General features: G+C 41.2%; 1 protein-coding gene across 1 annotated transcript in view; it reads left to right on the forward strand.

Annotated features, from left to right (window-relative positions):
* Nucleotides 1–8,700: 8,700 nt before the first annotated feature.
* The window catches only part of ATRNL1 (attractin like 1), a gene marked incomplete at both ends in the record, with an annotated part of 644,309 nt that continues 633,308 nt past the window's right edge, over nt 8,701–19,701 (forward strand). The window contains one exon of the mRNA XM_080694289.1: nt 8,701–8,963. Coding sequence (XP_080550415.1) covers nt 8,701–8,963 — 263 coding nt within the window. The remainder of the gene's footprint in view (nt 8,964–19,701) is intronic.

The following is a 19,701-nucleotide window of genomic DNA, read 5'->3' on the forward strand; positions in this document are numbered from 1 at the left end:
ATAATTTATGGAAGGTCAGCTAAAATAGTTAGAGTTAGGGTAGCAAGAGAGAGTGCAGAGGTGAATGAGTAGGACATTTTATTTAGGAGAAAAAGGCAGAAATCCGAATAAGTTGCTCTAAAATAATAAATGGTTAAGAGAAGAATGATTGGATGTTTCATGTTTTAATAATAAAGGAGTAAAGGACACTTGATAAAATAAAAAGGGGGAACAATTTAAAGCTAATATGTCTTTTTTAAAAAACTTCATTAGCTTTAGAAATTTAATCAAGGAATAATTGCTACAGATAGTTTAGGATGATTTAGAAAAATTAGGCATTCATGTGAACGGGGATAGCTTTTGCAGCAAAGGAGTTAGAATAAAAATAATGGGAACTAAACAGTCTTGAGGCTTTAGGGCTTACACTGATCGCAAGCCAGAGGAAATGTTCCCACCTGTTATGACAGTGTCAACCCTTTGGGACCACGGGGCCCTAAAGGCCATCATACCAATACCATATCACTGCTTTGCTGTTCATTCATACATATTCTCAGTGTCTGGCTAGTTCAGAATGCCTGTATTTCTCTTTTTTTAATGAAGCATATTTTTTTTTCTTATTTTGAGTGATCATTTTCAGTTTCACCCTTTCCAATCTTTCTCTAATAACTGTTGCATTTTGACTAGTCTGCATGTTTAAAAGAAGGTTGGTTGAGCCAAGAATCTGTCGGTAATGATGTTATTATTTATGCAGAAGAGACTTGGGATAATCTCAGTAATTAACATTTCCTTCAGCATCCTCCTAGCCATTTAAAATAGTCAGGGCTGTTGCTGTTGATATATGCCAGTCTTAAGTTTGGGGAGGGTGTTTCCCAGTGAAGACTTAACCTTTTACTTTAATTCTCTCCTTAGATTCGTTCATTATATATCAATAGATGCCTAAATTTCACCATTAGGTCCAGTTTCCACTTAGGGAAAATAAGTAGCTACCTACGTTAGTTGACTTGAGCTACAGGTCCAATCTTTCATCCAGGAGCCACTCTAAAATCTTATCACTAGTATTTAACCCCTTTGGGTTCATTCCCTCTTTTGGTCTCATTTTTAAAAATAATAACATTACAATGCTGGTGATTTTTGGTTTTCTCTGATCAGCTAGGCAACAGTTAAAGAAAGGTGAATTTATGTGTGTGTCTGAGTACGTGTTGGAGGAAACGAGGGTTGCTGGGGAAAGCAGTGCAAGTGATATATCTTTGTACTTATATTCCTTATGAAAACTCCTAGGCACCAGGTAATTCATGCTAAGATGTTTCAAAGGCATTCACAATAGAGCAAATGCACTTAGTCCTTGAGGACCCTAGCTGGAGTTCTAAGTTTTAGTAAGAGTGTGAATGCAGTGTGTCTCGGGGGCCTTCCAGTGCTCGCTGCGGTCCCACACGGAGCGCTCTCTCACTTCACCTGAGCCTACCGCGATTAGCTCTGAGGTTGCTGCCACCGGGTGACCAGCAACAAGGGATCGAGGTCCGAGGGACTGTTGAGCTGCTCTGTGGTTCTCCAGCAGCATTCCAAGGAAGGCATTGAAGCTCGCATAATTCAACAGGGGGGCTTTGCAGTCATTAAGGTAGCCGATGAACTGGGTACGGTACAGTAGTGCATGCCTATAGTCCCAGGACTTGAGGCAGGAGGATCACAGGTTCTTGGCCAGCCTCAATGTAGCGAGGCCCTCCGCAACTTAGTGAGACCCTGTTTCAAAATAAGAAAATAAAATAGGGCTGAAAGTGTAGCTCAGGGGTAGAAACACACACACACACACACACACACACACACACACACACGTACATGATAACTTTGATGTTTTATCTCATTTGCATTTTTGAGCTTCCCAACAATGCTCAGTGAGATGATGATGATGATGATGATGATGATGATTGCTATTTTACAAATGAAGAATTGGGTGTGAATGAGGCGTGCACTGTAGAGTTGTAGAGAGCCGATGTGCTGCTCTTTGTCCAGTTCTCTGGGCACCACCTTCTGCTGCCTCCATGAAAGACAGGCCTGCACACACCCATCGGGAATGAGGACATAGAAGATGTCCCAAGAGGCTGTTGCTACCAAGTGGTTCAGGTAAATTAAACTTTCTCGCATGCTTCTTGGTCATAGATTTAACATTTTCTCTGTTTACCCTAGGGCCAAGTTTCCTGGGAAAGTGTGTGTGTGTGTGTGTGTGTTTTTTTTTTCATGTGCACCCAGATTTTCAGACTATATTCCAATAAAAAAAACTGTAAACTCCGAGCCTATGCTTGAAAATCAGCTGTGTTCATTTTCACTTTTTTTTTTTCCATTCAATTTAAAATTTCGCATTCACGTTGCAGGAGAATATGTGCGAGGGACTTACAATAAGGAGAATCATAAGCCTGGTTTTAATTTACTTGTGTACATTCTCAAAATTACTATGCCTGGAGTCTTCCAAGACTGATGTTTTTAATAAGTAGAATGTCATGTTATCGGGATTTGTGGGGTCTGGCTATCATTTGTCAGATATTTTTTTCCTTTCTTTTTTAATGTGTGTGCTCATGGTGGTTCCTCTTTGTCTCTGAGCTCTGTTTAAGGAAACCTCCCTGGATTCTGATGGCTTAGTCTCTCCTGATGAGAGGGCCCATAATTCTCTTTCATGTTCTTTTCCCTGTAAACATACACATATTTTCCTGTGTCAGGACCCCAAGCAGCTTTCTAAGAGCTAGTAGGTTATTGTTCTTATGAATTGTTTATTTTTGCTTGGGAGCTTTTGTTTTTAAGTACTTCCTGTTTTTCTTCTTGTGACTGACTTTTTCTTTAAACAGATGGGACATGAAACAGACCTCCATTAAGGTAGACTGATTAATCTGTATGTGGGTGATGCCTTAAGAATCTCTCTCTCTCTCTCTCTCTCTCTCTCTCTCTCTCTTTCTTTCTTTCTTTCTTTCTTTCTTTTGCAGGTCTGGGGATGGAACCCAGGGGCATTTGACCTCTGAGCTATACCCCCTGCCCTATTTTTTATTTTTTATTTTGAAACAGGGTCTAAGTTGCGGAGGGCCTCATTAAGTAGCTGAGGCTGTCTACGAACTGCGGTCCTCCTGTCTCAACCTTCCTAATGCTGGGATTACAAGCGTGCACCTTAAGAATTTATGGCTGATGCCTTAAGAATTTGATTGTAGCTGTTGGGATTTTTCTCTTAGCCCCCAAAATCCTATTTCTCAAAATCAAAAGGCATTCTGTATTCAATAGCACTATTTCTCAGTGTATCATTTTTTTTTTTTTTTTTTGGAAACAGGGTCTCACTAAGTTACACAAGGCCTCACTATGTAGCTGGGGCTATCTGCGAACTGCGATCCTCTGGTCTCAGCCTCCCGAATGCTGGGATTACAAGCGTGTGCCACCATGCCCGACTAGTGTATCACCCTTTTGAAAGTGGATTTGGATCTGAGATGATGCAACACAATGCAGTGATTCAAATAAGAATTATCTTCAGGAATTAGACTTGTCTGCTAAGTGTGGTGGCACACAGCTGTAATCCCAATATTTGGGAGGCTGAGACAGCAGGTTCACAGGTTCGAGGACAGCTTCAACAAGTAGTGAGACTCTCGGCAACCTAGAAAGACCCTATTTCAAAACAGAAAATAAAAAACTGGGGGTGTAGCTCAGAGGTAAAGTGCCCCTGAGTTCAATCCCCATTAACACACACACACACACACACACACACACACACACACACACACACACTTAGAATTATCTATTGGGGGGAGCTGAGACTGCTGAAAATAAAATAGTATAATATTTCCCCCTTTGTTTCTTTATTTGCTCATTTTTATTGACAGAGCTTTTTTATGCTCTTTGTTTTCTTTTGCTTTGTTTTGTTGGTTTTGTGGTACTAGGGACAGAGTCCAGGACTTTGCACAAGCTAAACACTTGTGTTCTACCACGGAGCTACACGCCTAGTTCAAAGCAGCTGTATTTTTTTAAAAGATCTTGTTCCCTTTCAGATAAAGGAAAGTGCTAGCAGATGACTTCCTGTTGAAATGGAGACAAGGTCCCATGCCCTCATTCCTTTCAATATTATCCCAAGGAGGAGTGGATGGGGTCGACTATCAAATGTCATCAAACATCATCAAACGACTATCAAACGTTCCACATTCTGGTCTTCTTTCTCACCTCCCACTCTCATATCATGGTAGCCAAAAATCAGGAAGATCCAGAGCAGGGAACCAGGGATATCTGTAGTCCCCAAGGCCACGGCTGCAGTGACCTACCTCCTCTGTCCGTGCCGCCGCATCTCTGAACCTTCCTGCACTGGGGAACATACTTTCAACATGTGAGCTTGGGCAGCATCCTAAGACCAAACCCCAGGATGGCCTTGTGGGCATGCGTGTGCTCTCTGCTCCCAGTGACGCTTGCAAATGTGTTGCTACCTCACACCTACCAGCTGGATCTCTTCTCATTTCTCTCTGAGTTTATACCTTTTACACATTAAAACATAACAATTACTCAAAATAAAAAAACCAACCCAAAACCCTTTCCCATTATGTTGATTGCATTTGTAGAGAGACCAGAGATGAATGCCCACACTTAATCCACTATGTTTAACAAGTCGGTCCTAACCTATGATTTTATATATTCATTAATTTTTTTGAGACAAGGTCTCACTATGTTGCCCCCAAAGGCTGCAAACTTATGATTTTCCTACCTGTGCCTCCAAAATAGCTAGAATTATAGTTGTGTGCCACCATTTCCAGCTGACCTATTTTTTTCCCTCCAAGATGCTAGGGCTCAAACCCAGGGCCTCCTACAAGCTAGGCAAGTACTCTACCACTGAGCTATGTCCCTAACCCCCTTCCTATGTTTTTATTGAATTAAATTCCACATAAGACAAATTTCTGAAATGTATTAGTAAGTGTGTGTGTGTGTGTGTGTGTGTGTGTGTGTGTGTGTGTGTGTAAAGTCTGAATATTTAGGAAGAAAAGTTTAAAGATGCTCATTTCCTGTTTTTTTTTTTTTAAATTAGCCTAGCAAAGTGAATTCAGACTCTTTGGGTTTATTTCCTTGGATTTACTTATAACAATATGTTTGAAATGTGTTGAGTAGAAAAATTGGCAGATGGATGAGGGTATGTGTGTGTATTTGAAAGTGTGACAGCAAGAGAAACGGGTGGAAGAGAAGAATGAATCCAAGAGAAGGCAGAATTTAGATTTGGTTGGGGGAAGGGTAGTGTTTTAGATCAGAGCCATATGAGAATCTTTCATATTCCATCAATAATTTTTTAATGAGTACCTAAATGTGTTTTTCCCCCTTCTAACCCCACATACCATTCATGCCATTAGCGTCTTAACAATGCTGTCCCCCTGGTACTGTGTCCCTTGAACGAAGGCATTTCTGGCTCTTGGGACCAGGCTATCTGCAGCTCTCATTATCTTGGCTGCTTTCAGAAGCCTCCTATGAGGGGAATGTGAACAATAACCAGCTCAGAGATCCTCCTTCAATCAAGCCACTGCGAGGGGTTGCTTTGGTTCATTAGTTCAAATAGGATTTTTTTTTTTTTACTTTTTGACTAACAATCAGACAGAAGGTCGGCTGATCTATGCTTTCTCTTATTCTTTCTCAAAAATTGTTTGAATTTCCTTCAAACAATTTGGTGGCATGAAGACTTAGATCCTCGTCCATCATTTTATAAAACCATTGTGAAGTGATAGGAACGGAAATGAAACACATTCCCCCCCAATAGTTGGAGGTCCGGATAGAAGGCTCATCGCAGGAAAGCAAATACACTTTTATTATGTTTCCCCTTGGAGAACTTTTGATAGATAATTCATATTTTAGTCATTTCATCCTGCCTCAGTAAAACTGACTCCCCACCCCCAATACCTCTTTGGAGTGGGTTTTTTTTTTTTTTGTAACCTTTCTGCTAGATTTATGACTGCCATTACCAATACCATGAATTATTTTAGCAGTGTATAGGACTGCAGATGCTGACTCTACATCTTTAGGGGAAAAAAAGGGCAACAAACCCAAGTTTTAAAATTTCTTGATCATAGAAGACACTGAAACATCAGTCCAGACACTGAGGAAGCTTTACCACTGACTTTGGCCATTCTCAATCATTTAAGTTTTCTGTGTCTATGTAAAATATCGGACACTCGACCGTATAAGAAACTTTATAATTTAGCGAGCCTGATAGGAGATAAACTGGCCTGATAGGCGTGGAAGTCATGCCTATTCACCTTTATTTTTTTTTCTTGCTTCAACTCATCGTAGTTACTCAGAAAATGTTGACTGGGAAACATTTGAAAGCAAAATACGATATGGGTCAAGTGGAAATTCTGTGAGATCTTTAATGAGTATAACTGTATATTAATTTAATCAGTTTGATTCTAAAGGCAATGTGCAAAGGAGGCCTGTGGGGGCTGTATGCTCTTCAGGGTAAGGTAAACTATTGAGCTGGGTCTAGTGGTTAGACGATTAAAAGATATGTATTTTTAATGGGCAAACCCTTTGCTCAAATATAGGCTACAGTCGGTATGTGGCTGCGCTGTGATCTCTCTCTTGTCAAAGGGGCTCTAGCGCATGCTTTAAATTACCTCCACCCTTACTGAAGGTTTTAAGAGCTTGGCCACTTTCCACATGCCTGAAAGGGACTCTGCATTAGATGTGAGAAAGATGTGACTTTAAACTTTGGCTGGCAGAAAGAGAATGGGAAAGCTACAGAGATTGTTCTGGTACCCGGAGATGAGAAAGAGTTCTTCTGTATTTCACAATCGTGGAAGTTAAAAGGTGCGAGCCAGACAGACTCCTCCTTTTCATTGTTTTTGGGAGGGTGCCCTATCTCACTTCTTTCTCCATCTCAAGGAGTCTTTCCGAGGCATCCTGATGTGGAAAAGATGCGGAAGGAAGAAGGGGCTGTCCAATGTTTTGGGTCTGACGCTGACATTGCTAGACCTGACAAAGAGGTGGGAATCACGGTTTGTTCCTGGTACCAAGGAGAATCATGGTTTCCCTTTTTCTTTTTCACTTGCAAAGGAGACGCTTCTTTCTGGACCTTTGTGTTTGTCCTTAAGTCACTGCTAAGGCATTTGCAAACCCCGCCAATGCTTGTTTTTTGTTCATCCAAGGAGAACAAAGCACCCAGAAGAGCCTAATAAACAGCGGAAAAAGCACCGCGGCAGAGGATTTGTGTGTAAAGCTCGGCTCATGACTTACTCCTAGGCTGTCACTGACCACTCTTTCAGCCTTTCCGAGTCTCTCTTTCCTCATCTGCAAAATGGGGTTAATGGAGGATTTTATCTGCAAAGTGGGGATGCTAGAGATTAAAGGAGATGGCACGGGTCCATCATTCCCCAAATAAACTCGAGCTGAATCCTAACAATAATATTATGACTGTGTGGTGACAACCCAAACTTTCTCCTTTTTTTTTTTTCTTTGCTGTCAGAAATGTCCTTGGCCAATCTCAGGTTCTCGTTCGCTCTGCTTGCGCTTGGTGGGGCTCCAGCGACGCCGCCGCTGTAACTGGAGGATGCATGGCTGCAATCTGTTTGCGGCTTCTCTTTTTCAAGGGCTCAAATAAAATGCCTGTGTAAAGAAGGCACCAAAGTACAGAGCGAGCACCTCAGCATCTGCCACCGAATCTTGGAAAGTCATGAAAAGGAAGAAAGGTTGCGGCTGAGGAAGGAAAACAGCTCTTTTTCTGGACATCGTTTCTGCTTTTCCGAAAAAAAAAAAAAAAGCCCCGATGTTGCAATAATTTTCAAGGCAGAATATCGTCCCAGATGGAGGGGGAAATACTGACAGGCAGACAAGGAGATACGTGGGGGTCGCGAGGCCGCGCCGGGAAGGGGCTCGGAACCCCGCATTCTTTGTGGGGGGCGGGGCAGTCGCGTTTCCCCGGAAGACACGGCTCCCCTCGGAGAGGTCCCTGCGCGGGCCCCCGCACCCCTCCGGGTCCCTGCGGACCCCGCAACGTGGCGGGACTGCGGTGCCTTTAAGACTTTGGCTCGCCGCACATGCTCAGCTCTTTGTGTGTGTAGTTGGGAGTTTTTCTCTCGTAAGAAAAAAAGAAGAAATAGGCAGGAGGACGGGGCAGCGCTGCACTCTGCGGGCAGCGGGCGGCGGGGTGGGCGGCGGGTCCTCGGAGCGGGGCCGGGGCGGGCGGAGCATCCCGGGCCGCACCTGGGCAGCTCCCGCATCCCGCGGCCGCGCGGGGGAGTCGGGTCCCCGGCCGGCGGGGCGGGGCGAGACCACCGCGCGGGCCGGGGGGTGCGCGCGGGCCGACGCGGGGCTGCGGGGGGCCGGCGCGCTCGGGGGGCTCGGGCCGCGGCCGAGTCGCGGGCTCGGCGCTCCTGGGGCGCCGCGGGCGCGGGCGCCGCGGGGCGCGCGGGCTCGGGGCGCCGCGGGGCGGCGTTGGCCCGCGCGGACCCCCCTCCCGGTGGGCGCGCCCACCCTGCGGCCCCGCCCCCGGCCCCGCGCGGAGCCGGCAGTCGGCGCGGGCGGCGGGCGCGGCGAGCGGGGCTCCGAGCCGCCCGCCAGGTGCCCGGCTCCGAGCGCCGGGTCGGGGGAGGCCGGGCGGCGATGCCCGCGCGCGATCGCAGCGGAGGCGCCCGCGGCGGCCATCTGCCCCCGCGCACCGGGCAGCGGGACGGGGGCCGGCGCCGCTGAGGGCGGCGGGCGGCGCGAGCATCCCCGGGCGGGCGGGCGGGCGGGGGCATGGAGCCGGGCGCCGGGGGTCCGCAGCCCGCCGCCCCGGGGCTGTGCGGCGCGCGGCCGGGCGGCGCCTCCTGGCTGCGGGACGGGCACCGCGCGCTGCTGTGCTACGGCGTCCTCTACCTGGCGCTGTACGCGCAGGTGTCCCAGTCCAAGCCCTGCGAGAGGCCCGGCTCCTGCTTCTCGGGCCGCTGTGTCAACTCCACCTGCGTCTGCGAGCCGGGCTGGGTGGGGGACCAGTGCCAGCACTGCCAGGGCCGGTTCAAGTAAGTGCCTCTCCCCGCCCCAGCCCTGGGGTGGCCGCAGCGGCGGGCGGCGGGAGCGGGGCGGCGGGCCTGGGGGGCAGATCCCCCGCCCGCCGCGACTGAGCATCCTCCGCGCAGCAAGAGCATCTTCGCACTCCGTTACGGTGCCATTCAGTTAGGACAGTGGGGTTTTTTTTTTTTTTTTTTTTTTTAACCCAGAAATCATTCAGTTAACTCATGAGATTCAGGCGCATCTTGAAAAATTCAAACACAGAAGCGTAAAGGTTCAAAGTTGTGGTCCGCAGGCACCGCCGCCCCCATCCGGCTGCTCTAAGCGGGGGCCAGGGCTAACAGATTAGTTTGTGTAGTAATCAGTGGCCCTAATAAGTAGGGTTGGCGGTGGGCTTACCGTGTGCCAAACACTGTTTCAAGTTTTAGGCTGATGATCTTGTTTGCTCTAGTAAGTTGTGACTTACTAGAATGCACTTACCGGATGCACAGAGAAATCGAGGCAGCGCGTTTAAATGAACTCGCTCAAGGTTATACAGTAGTCGTGATCCCAGGTTGGCCAGCATATTTATGGAGAACGACAACATTCCTTCTTTTCATAGCGAGTATGCTTTGTTGAATTTGCTAGAACAGTCTTGAATTGAGAAATACAGGGGCAGCTTTTGGTGAGGTGAAAGAATGAAGATTCCTGGACTTTTTTTTTGGGGGGGTAGTTGGGATCATGGATTTTTTTTTTTTTTTTAACTGGCTAATCACTATCAGGTCATGTGTGGGAGCATCACGTTGGTTTTCCTGAAGCTCAAGGTTCTAAGGAATTTGCTTTACAGGGATGAAGATACTTTCTCTGTATGGGTTGATGTTTGTTAGATTATTGACCGTTGTAAAAAGAGGTAGGTGGGTGTGGGGAGCTACAGATTAAGTTAGTTAAGGCCATGAGGGTAGCCTTTTGACAACTTTCAGGTAACTCTCATTAAGAAATTCAGCTTCTTGTGGTGGTCTCTTATCTTACACTTTTAAAACTTTTAATTAGGACCTCTCACAAATTATTTTTAAGTGTATTTTTAAAACCATGATACTGAGCCAGGCATGGTGGGGAATGTCTGTAATCTCAGTACTTGGGAGGCTGAGACAGGAGGATCACAGGTTGGAAGCCAACCTTAGCAATTTAGTGAGACCCTGTTTCAAAATAAAAAGGAGCAGAGAGTGTCGCTCGGAAGTAGAATGTTCCTGGGCTCAATCACCAGTACACACAAAAAGCTTAGCTGGCCAGTTTGTGGCTCTGAAGTTATACTATGTAGAATACTAACATTTATTATCAGGATGACAACAAAATTTAGGTGAAATATCTTGGGTCGTAAGGCAAAGGTAAAGTTATGGTTTACCTTACTAATGTATTTTAGGACAATTTTTTTTTTTTTTACATATTTACTGTCTGGTCAAAATAGTGATGCTCTTTAAAATTCAGTATAAATATGTATGCTTTTTTTTTTTTTTTTTGGTGGTACTGGGCTTCCTGGAAGCCCTTATAACTCCGGGCTACACTCCCAGACCTATTTTATACTTTCTGCACACTTGTAATCCCCGCGCTTGGGAGGCGGAGACAGGAGGATAGCGCAGATTCAAAGCCAGCCATGCTGGCTTAAGAGACCCTGTTTCCAAAAATAAATATGTATGCTTTTTAAATGACGCTTTTAAATTTTACTTAGGTTTTGCTATTAAAGTTATTTTACAACAAGTTTGTGGAAGTGAAATGTCGAAGTGAAGTCTTATGCAATTTATTTGTAGCAATAGATTAAAGTGTTTTTCAGGGTATATACTTTTACTAGTTAGAGTATCATATTGTGTGTGTGTGTGTGGGGGGGGTTATGGGGATAAACCCAGGGGCATTCTACCTCCGAGCTACACCCCCAGCCCTGTTTTTTTATTATTTATTCTGAAACAGAATCTCACTGTTACAGAGAGCTTCACTAAATAGCTGAGGCTGACCAGGAACCTGTGATCCTCTTGTCTCAGCCTCCCAAGTATTGGGATTACAAGTGTGTACCACCACACATGGCTCAGTATCATAGTTTTGAAAATACATTTAAAATTACTTTGTGAGAGGCGCTAATTAAAAGTTTAAAAAGTGTTTTAAGATAAAAGAGACATTATTGAATTGTGCCTTTAATAATCTTATTAGGTATTCTAACTTTCGCTATGACAATAACAACTAGCCTCTAGCAGGAGAGAATTTTGAACATATAAACCGACAGGCAAGTAATAGAAAAAAGCTATGTTCATTTTTTTATATCTTCTTATACATAAAGAAGAAGATTGCTTGATTCTTATGTAATTGGGGATCTTGCCCTTTGTGTATGGGGGCCTGTTCTGTTTGTTCAGAAAGGATATAAATTACTGCAGTCCTGAGAAGCTCAAGCATCTACATTTATTTATTTATTTATTTATTTATTTATTTATTTGTGTTACTGGGGCTCCTGGAAACCCTTCTACCTCCAGTCTACACTCCCAGAACTATTTTTATATTTTTATTTGGAACCAGGGTCTTTTAAGCCAGAGGAACCCTTCTACCTCCAGGCTACACTCTGAGGTCTATTTTATATTTTTATTTGGAAACAGGGTCTCTGAAGCCAGCGAGGCTAGCTTTGAACCTGTGCAATCCTCCTGTCTCCGCCTCCCAAGCTTGGGGATTACAAGCCTGTGCCACTATGCCCCGCAGCATCTACATTTTATAGTAGGGGACTTTTTAATCAGCTGGATGAGTAGCCTGTGACCTCACCAGCAGATGTTGTCCCAGTTAGTGAGAGAGATTACAGATTGAGTGAAAAGTAGCCTAAGCCGGGGGAGGCTGAGACAGGAAGATCACACAGGTTCAAAGCCAGCCTCAGCTACTTAGTGAGGCTCTCAGCAACTTAGTGAGACCCTGTTTCCAAATAAAGTATAAAATAAATCTGGGAGTATAGCCTGGAGATAGAAAGCCTCTGGGTTCCACCCCCAGTACCACCAAAAAAAAAAAAAATAGCCTAAATAACACTGAGAAATGGTGCTCATAAACCAAATACACTATTGAGTCAAAGGAGAATAGGGTTTTAATGCATGTATATGGTTAAGTAACAGTAAACTCTGAACTGATAGTTGAATGTTTTTATTTTTTTTGGAATTTGTATCCCATGATTCTTTATACTGTATTGGTAGGTGCTTTTTCGTTTCTCTTTGGAATTCAGCTATTAATTATATTAAACTTAGTTGGTACAAATATCTGTTTTCTTATGTATACTCTTAGGCGATAAAGAGGATGTGGTTTTTAATGTTATAAGAATCATGTTAGAGCCGGGCGTGGTGGTGCATGCTTGTAATTCCAGCATTTGGGAGGCTGAGATTGGAGGGTTGTGGATCACAGACAGCCTCAGCTATTTAGCGAGGCCCTCCACAACTTAGTGAGACCCTGTTTCAAAATAAAGAATAAAAAATAGGGCAGGGGGTGTTGCTTGGAGGTTAGATGGCCCTGGGTTCCATGTTTGGGAGAAAATTATTTCTGGCAAAAAGTTTATGCTAAGCTCTGAAAAGTTTATTTGAAGATGGTGATTTGTTTTTATCAAGAATTTGAAGTAATAACATAGTGGGAAAGAACTTAATAAAGAAATTCTCACTTCGCTAATTATCTTGAAAATCTTTTAAACAAAACTGAAGGATAGCAACCTTACTAATAGTCATAAAAAATGACTGATCAATCTTGGTAAGTAGGTGTCAAATTAATTGGTTGGTTCCATGGTAACTTGGCTGTTTTTTACTAGCAGGGTTTCACAGGGAATAGGCGTATCCTTCAAAAGCTTCTTTAGAATGGAAGATTGATGGTTGGGGGAAGAAATACGAAGCAGATATAGTATCACAAGTGATCCTTCAGTTTTTTTTAGCATGGATCCCAGTCTTCTGTTTCCACTTGAAAAGAATAAAAGATTCAAAATTATAAGCCACTCACAAGGTAAACAAAATGAACATGGATCTTTAGCTCAGACTGAAGGTCTTGTGACTGAGGATCAGAAAGGACAGTGCTAATTTGAAATAGGATCAAAGGTATGATAGATTCTAATTGAAATTATATTTGTCTGAGTATCTTAGTCTACATTAAGTTAGAAAACATTTTGCTCCAATCTCTTTGAATGAATGACATTCTTTTTCAGAAAGTAGTTTAGAATTATTTTTGAGCCGGGCGTGGTGGCACACACTTGTAATCCCTGTGCTTGGGAGGCGGAGACAGGAGGATCGTGCAGGTTCGAAGCCAGCTGTGCTGGCTTAAGAGCCCCTGTTAAAAAAAAAAAAATATATATATATATATATATATATATATATATATATATATATATATATATATATATATATATATATATATATAAGGTCTGGAGTATAGATGGGAGGTAGAAGGGTTTCCAGGAACCCCAGTACCACAAAAAAATAAAAAGAATTATTTTTAAGATGAAATTTGCACTAACATGAATCTGTGTTTTGTGTTCAAACTTAGACACAGTCTTGCTAATGTGGCTTTGGGATTTAATAATTCTAATTCCCTTAGTCAAACAAAATTGCCTAAGTTAATGCTCTGAGATTGGAAAATATTTCATCATACTATGAATTATTTATACATGTAAATTTATTATTATAAGTACATTCATTGAATGTTTTCCTAAACTCATTATTAAATTTTATTCAATGTATATAACTTTTTTAAAATTTTTTATAAGTTAGTCACAATTGGATATATAATTTCCCATGTCTATAGTGAAACTATTTCTGGTGACAGCAAAATGAAGATATATCAGAAATTAGATTGTTATTATAAAAAAAGAGGCAGGATTGAGTTTGTAAACATTTTGCTAAGCTACTGTTTAAAAATATATGGAATCTTTTTATTTCTTCTTATTTATTTGTGTGTGTGTGTGTGTGTGTGTGTGTGTGTGTGTGTGTGTGTGTGTAGAACTGAGGATGAAAGAACCCAAGGGCCTTCTATCTCTGGGCTACACTCCCAGACCTATTTTTTATATATTTTTATTTGGAAACAGGCTCTCACAAAGTTGCTGAGAGCCTCACGAAGCTTCTGAGGCTGGCCTTCTAACCTGCACTATCCTTCTGTCTCAGTCTCCCATGCTCTGGAATTACAAGTGTGCGCTACCATGCTTGGCCTTGAATTTTTTTTTTTTTTTTATAATTATAGCTAGCCAGGCTTGGTGGCGTATGCTTGTAACCCTAGTACTTGGGAGGCTGAGCAGGAGGATGGCAAGTTCATGGACAGCCTCAGTTACTTTGTGAGGCCCTCTGCAATTTAGTAAAACCTTGTTTCAAAATAAAGAATAAAAAATAGGGCTGGGGCTATAGCTTGAGGTAGAATGCCCCTGGGTTCCAGCCCCAGCATCTCAAGAAAAAACATGATAGCTAAGTATCAGTAACTGTAACATTAACTAGAAGGTTTCCTGTCTGCAGATCTTCTTTACTTCAAAGTAAGATTATAATAGATACTTTATATTGATGGGTTCCTTTTATGTTATTAAATATACATGCTCATACACTAAGAATTTAAATTAATCTAAATAGCCTACTTCTAAGATTCTAAATTGATGAAGAAGTTACTAGAAGTAGCAGCAGCAGCATGGGTTTCTAGAACAGGAGGAATCTCCACGATTTGACCCCTTTAATGGTTAGATGCGTCCCTCCTTTCTTCTGCACTGATTTTTAGAGTTCCTGGGAATTGCCCTGTTCCTTCAGCCTGAGGGCTTTTTACACTTTGACTTTTCCACACCCTTTTCCTATCTGGTCTTTGCTTGGATAAATACTGATTATCCTTCTCATCAAAGCCTAAGTGCTAGTTTCTAAAATAAAAAAGCTTTTCTAACTTCTCAGATCTTGTTATATATTATAGACTCTTCTAGCATAATTTTTTCTTCTTAGAACTTTCAGAATGAAGGACTTAAAGTTGTAATAGTTATATTTATTATTTATTATAAATAAATAAATTTATTTATTTATTTTTTTGGTGGTACTGGGGATGGAACCCTTCTACCTCCGGGCTACACTCCCAGACCTACTTTTTCATATTTTATTTAGAAACAGGGTCTCATAAGCCAGAGAGGCTGGCTTCGAACCTGCGCGATCCTTCTGTCTCCGCCTCCCAAGCACATTACAAGCATGTGCCACCATGCCCAGCTGTAATAGTTATTTTTGTTTTGCCTGTAATCCCAGTACTCAAGAGTCTGAGACAGGATGATCACACGTTTTTGAGACCAGCCTCAGCAATTTAGTGAGACCCTGTTTCAACATAAAAAAAAAAAAAATCAGGTTTGGGCTGTAGCTCAGAAGTAGAATGCTCCTAGGTTCAATCTCCAGTACAAACAAAACAAAACAAAAACAGCCTATTAAAAGTATAGTTGATATGCAGTAAACTGTATAATTAAAAATATACTTTTAAATTTCCAATTTAACAAGTTTTATCATATGTATACACCTCTAAAACTATCACCATAATAAAAATCACAAAAATAATATTAGTTATACAAAGAGCTTCTAATACCTTCCTTCTTATGGGCGCTTCTTGTGTTTGAAAAACTCTTTTATCTATTTTCTCTCACTATTTAATTGTTACTATTTTCTAGAATTTTATGTATGTGAATATTGTGTTCTGTTGTGTGGCTTCTTTCACACAACACATTCATTGTGAGATTCATTAATAGTGTATCTGTGGCCTATTCTTTTTGATTTCCGAGTAACGCCCAGTGTGTACATCCACAACGGTTTGCTCCCCTGCTTCCCCGGCTGGTGGACGTTTGGCTCCTTTCTAACTCCGGGCTGGCCCTTGTAAAGCTGCTGTGAATTCTCACCTACCAGTGTTTGTGTGGGCATACACTTTGATTTCCTTTGGGGAAATATCTACCAGTGGAACGGCTGGATCATCTGGTAGATGTGTTTAACTTTTTAAGGAAACTGACAAGCTTTTTTTTTTTTTTTTCCCCAAAGTGGTTGTATTATTTATGTTTCCACCAGGGAAAAAATGTTCTAGCTAATTCAGACCTTCACCAATACTTGGTGTGATTACTCTTTTTAAATTCTAAAAATATTAATAGATGAGTGATGTCTCATTGGGTTTTCATTTGTATTTCTATAATGATTAATGATATTCAGGATTTGCCATCTGCATATCTTCTTTGGTGAGATCTTGATTCAATTTTTTTTTTTATCATTTAGTTTCTTAGCATTTAGAAATATGTTCTGCCAGGTTGAGGATGTCTTTCATTCTTAGGAGTGTTTTGAAGTAAGCAGAAGTTTAAAATTTGGTTTTGGTGTTAAAGTACTGCTGGCCTCAGATCTGGGACCCTCCTGATCACTTACAGGCAAAGTTTATGTGAATTTGGCATTACTTCTTCCTTATGTATTTGGTAGAATTTACTACTGAAGTTCTCCAGGCATGGAATTTTTTTCTAAATTGAACACACACAAACACATGCACACGCACACGCAGAGAGAGAGAGAGAGAGAGAGAGAGAGAGAGAGAGATCATATATACACACATATATAACTCATCAATTTATACATATTATATATTACATATATATGTATGTATGTATGTATATATATTCAATTTATATAGAGTTACATGACCAGAATCTGTTAAAATTTATTGGCCAGAGTATTGTCCGCTTTGGTAAATATCTTATTTACATGTAATAAGAGTGTGTGGCTTGCTATTGATTTGTGGGGTGTTTAATAGTTTCAATTAAGTCAAGTTAGTTTTATTCAAGTCTTCTGCAACCTTTTTCATTCTCTGTTTTTTTTTTATCAGTTGTTGAGAGAAGGTTGCTGAAATCTTCACTAACAGTTCTGTATTTACCTATTTTTCCCTGCGGTTTTAACTTTTTGTTTCATGTATTTGGACGTTCTATTATTAGGTGCATAAAATTTTGGATTATCTCCTCTTAGTAAATTGACTCCTTTATCATTATGTAGTGACCATTTGTTGAAAAGATCATCTTTCCGTTGAAGTATTTTCATCTTTATTAGAAATTAATAGTATGTCTCTCTCTCTCTCTCTCTCTCTCTCTCTCTCTCTCTCTCTCTCTTCTCTCTCTCTCTCTCTCTCTCTCTCTCCCTCTCTCTCCCTCTCTCTCTTTCTTTGGTGGTACTGGGGTTCCTGGAAGCCCTTCTACCTCCGGGCTACACTCCCAGACAGACCTATTTTATATTTTGAAACAGTGTCTCCTAAGCCAGCGAGGCTGGCTTCGAACCTGCGTGATCCTCCTGTCTCTGCCTCCCAAGCGCGGGGATGACAAGTGTGCGCCGCCACGCCCGGCTCTCTTTTTTAATTCTATTCTGTTCCATGGATCCATGTGTCTGTTCTTTTGTGAATTCCCCATTGGCTTTATAACTGTATTTTCTAGTAAAATTTGAAATTAGAAAATGAGACTTTTCAATTTTATTCTTATTTTGTTGCTACTTTGCTTGGTTAGTCTAGTTCATTGACTTTTTCATATAAACTTTAGAATTCTTTTGTCAAGTAATAGAAAAAATCTTGCTGAGATTTTTGGTTGAGATTATGTTGATTCAATAGATCGTTTTTAGAAGAATTGATATCCAAATAATATTAAATTCTTAGTCCATGAGTGTAATATATTTTTAAATTTACTTATGCTTTCATTTTTTATTTTGCTTCAGTGCTTTGTAGTTTTCAGATACAGATCCTGTACGCATTTTATTCGATTAGTACTGAAGTGTTTGATGATTTTTGGTGCTATTGTAATTGGCAGTATTTTTCATTTTCAACTTCCAGTGTGCTAACAGACTTTAAAAGGATAGTACGGAAATATTCCGATCACTTTGATGAAATGTACCAATTTTTATACATGACATCAATAATCAAAATTCACTCAATATGAAGTAAAATGATTAGATCTACATCCCTTAAACAAGTTGAATTCAGAGTTGCAAACCTTCCAACAAAGAATATTCCAGGCTCAGGTACATCAGTGGTGAGTTTTACCAAATATTTAAGAAGGAAGTAATACCAATTCTACATAAATCCTTCCAGAACACAGAGTAAGATCACCTCTTAACTTAGTCGATGAGGCTAGAATTACCTTGGTAAGGAATTCAAAGACATAAGCAAAGAACAACATCTCTTGTAAACACAGAAACAAAAGTCTTCTGTGTGAGGTCCTGTACTCAATCCCTAGTACCCAAACAAAACAGAAACGCCAACAACATCTTCAACAAAATATTAGCAAATCCAATCCAGCAGTGCATAAAAAGCGTAACATATTGTGACTAAGTGGGTTTAACATTCGAAAATTTCTCTTTGGAGAGGTATTCTTTCTTCCATTTCTGGTACTGGTAGTTTGCTTTCTTTTTTTAAATTTATTCTGGCTAGACATTTGTCAACATTGCTGTTATTTTCAAAGGTTATATTTGGTTTTATTGACTTCTGTTGTTTTCTTTTGCTGGTTTGAGTTCTGTCGATTGCTGCTTCATTTGGTTTTAATTTGCTTTTCTTATTCTAGCTTCTTAGAGTTAAAGCTTAGATCATTATTTCAAGACATTTCTTCCTTTTTGATAAAACTTTTAATACCACAAGATATTTCTTCCTTTTTGATAAACTATCTTTTAAGCACTATTTTAGCTTCCTTTTACATATGTTTCATTTTCATTCAGTTTAATACGCTTTCTGATTTTCTTCACGGTGTTGTCTTTGACCTATGGTTTATGTATAGCTGTGTTGATTAATTTACCAGAGATTTAAAAAATCTTGTTTCTAGTTAAATTCCATTATGTTCAAGAAGCATTCTCTGTGTGATTCCAATTCTTATACATTTATCAGGATTTGTTTTCTCGTTAGATTCCATTATGTTAAAAACATTCTATGTATGATACTTGTTGCAAATTTGTTATGACTTACTTTCTGGACAAAGTGTTGTATCTAGTTGAATATTCATTGCATTTGAAGTGAATGTACATTCTGCTATTGAGTAGAGAGTTGTAGAAATACCAGGTCAGTTTGCCTGTGTTCAGGATGTCCATATATTCCTACTGATATTCTTTCTACCTACTCTGTTGAAAACAGAGAGGAGTGTTGAGGTCTCCAAAGATAATTATGAATTTATCTGTACATTCTATCAGTTTTTCTTCTATCAGTTTCTACTTGGAAGGATTTTTAGAAGATGCATATATAATTAGGATGGTATGTCTTCTTGGTAACCTGACCTCATGAAAATTGATGATGTCTTTGGTAACTGTTGCAGAGTAGCTGCTGATAATCCAATACAATTTATCTCACAGCTGAATATTGACAGACAAAAAAGGTTTGAAATGCCAATAGCTTTCTGTTATTGGTCTTAGAAACATTCATCCTGAAAACACCCTTTTATCCTGACAAGTATTTGACGATGGACTTGGGAAGCATGTGTAGTGGGGGTAGAACATTTGGAACGGGCAACATGGACCTTTCAGAGTTACAAATAATACCATAGAAGCCCTAACATTTTCTTCACACACTCCAGTAGCTCATCTTGGGTAATATTCCACACTGGAGGTCACTGTACAAATCATATCCTGACCACAGATCATCAATCGACTTTAGCCGTTTGGAAGCGTGGTCCTTAGTGCAGCAAGGTTCTGAGGTGGGGCTTTGAGGCAGTGATTGGCTCCTGAGGGCACCGACCTAACCAGAGGGTGAATCCATTTGATGGACTCATTCTTTGGTAGCAGAATGGACTGCTGG

This window comes from Muscardinus avellanarius (genome assembly GCF_963383645.1).
Source record: "Muscardinus avellanarius genome assembly, chromosome: 4".
NCBI classification, from domain to species: domain Eukaryota; kingdom Metazoa; phylum Chordata; class Mammalia; order Rodentia; family Gliridae; genus Muscardinus; species Muscardinus avellanarius.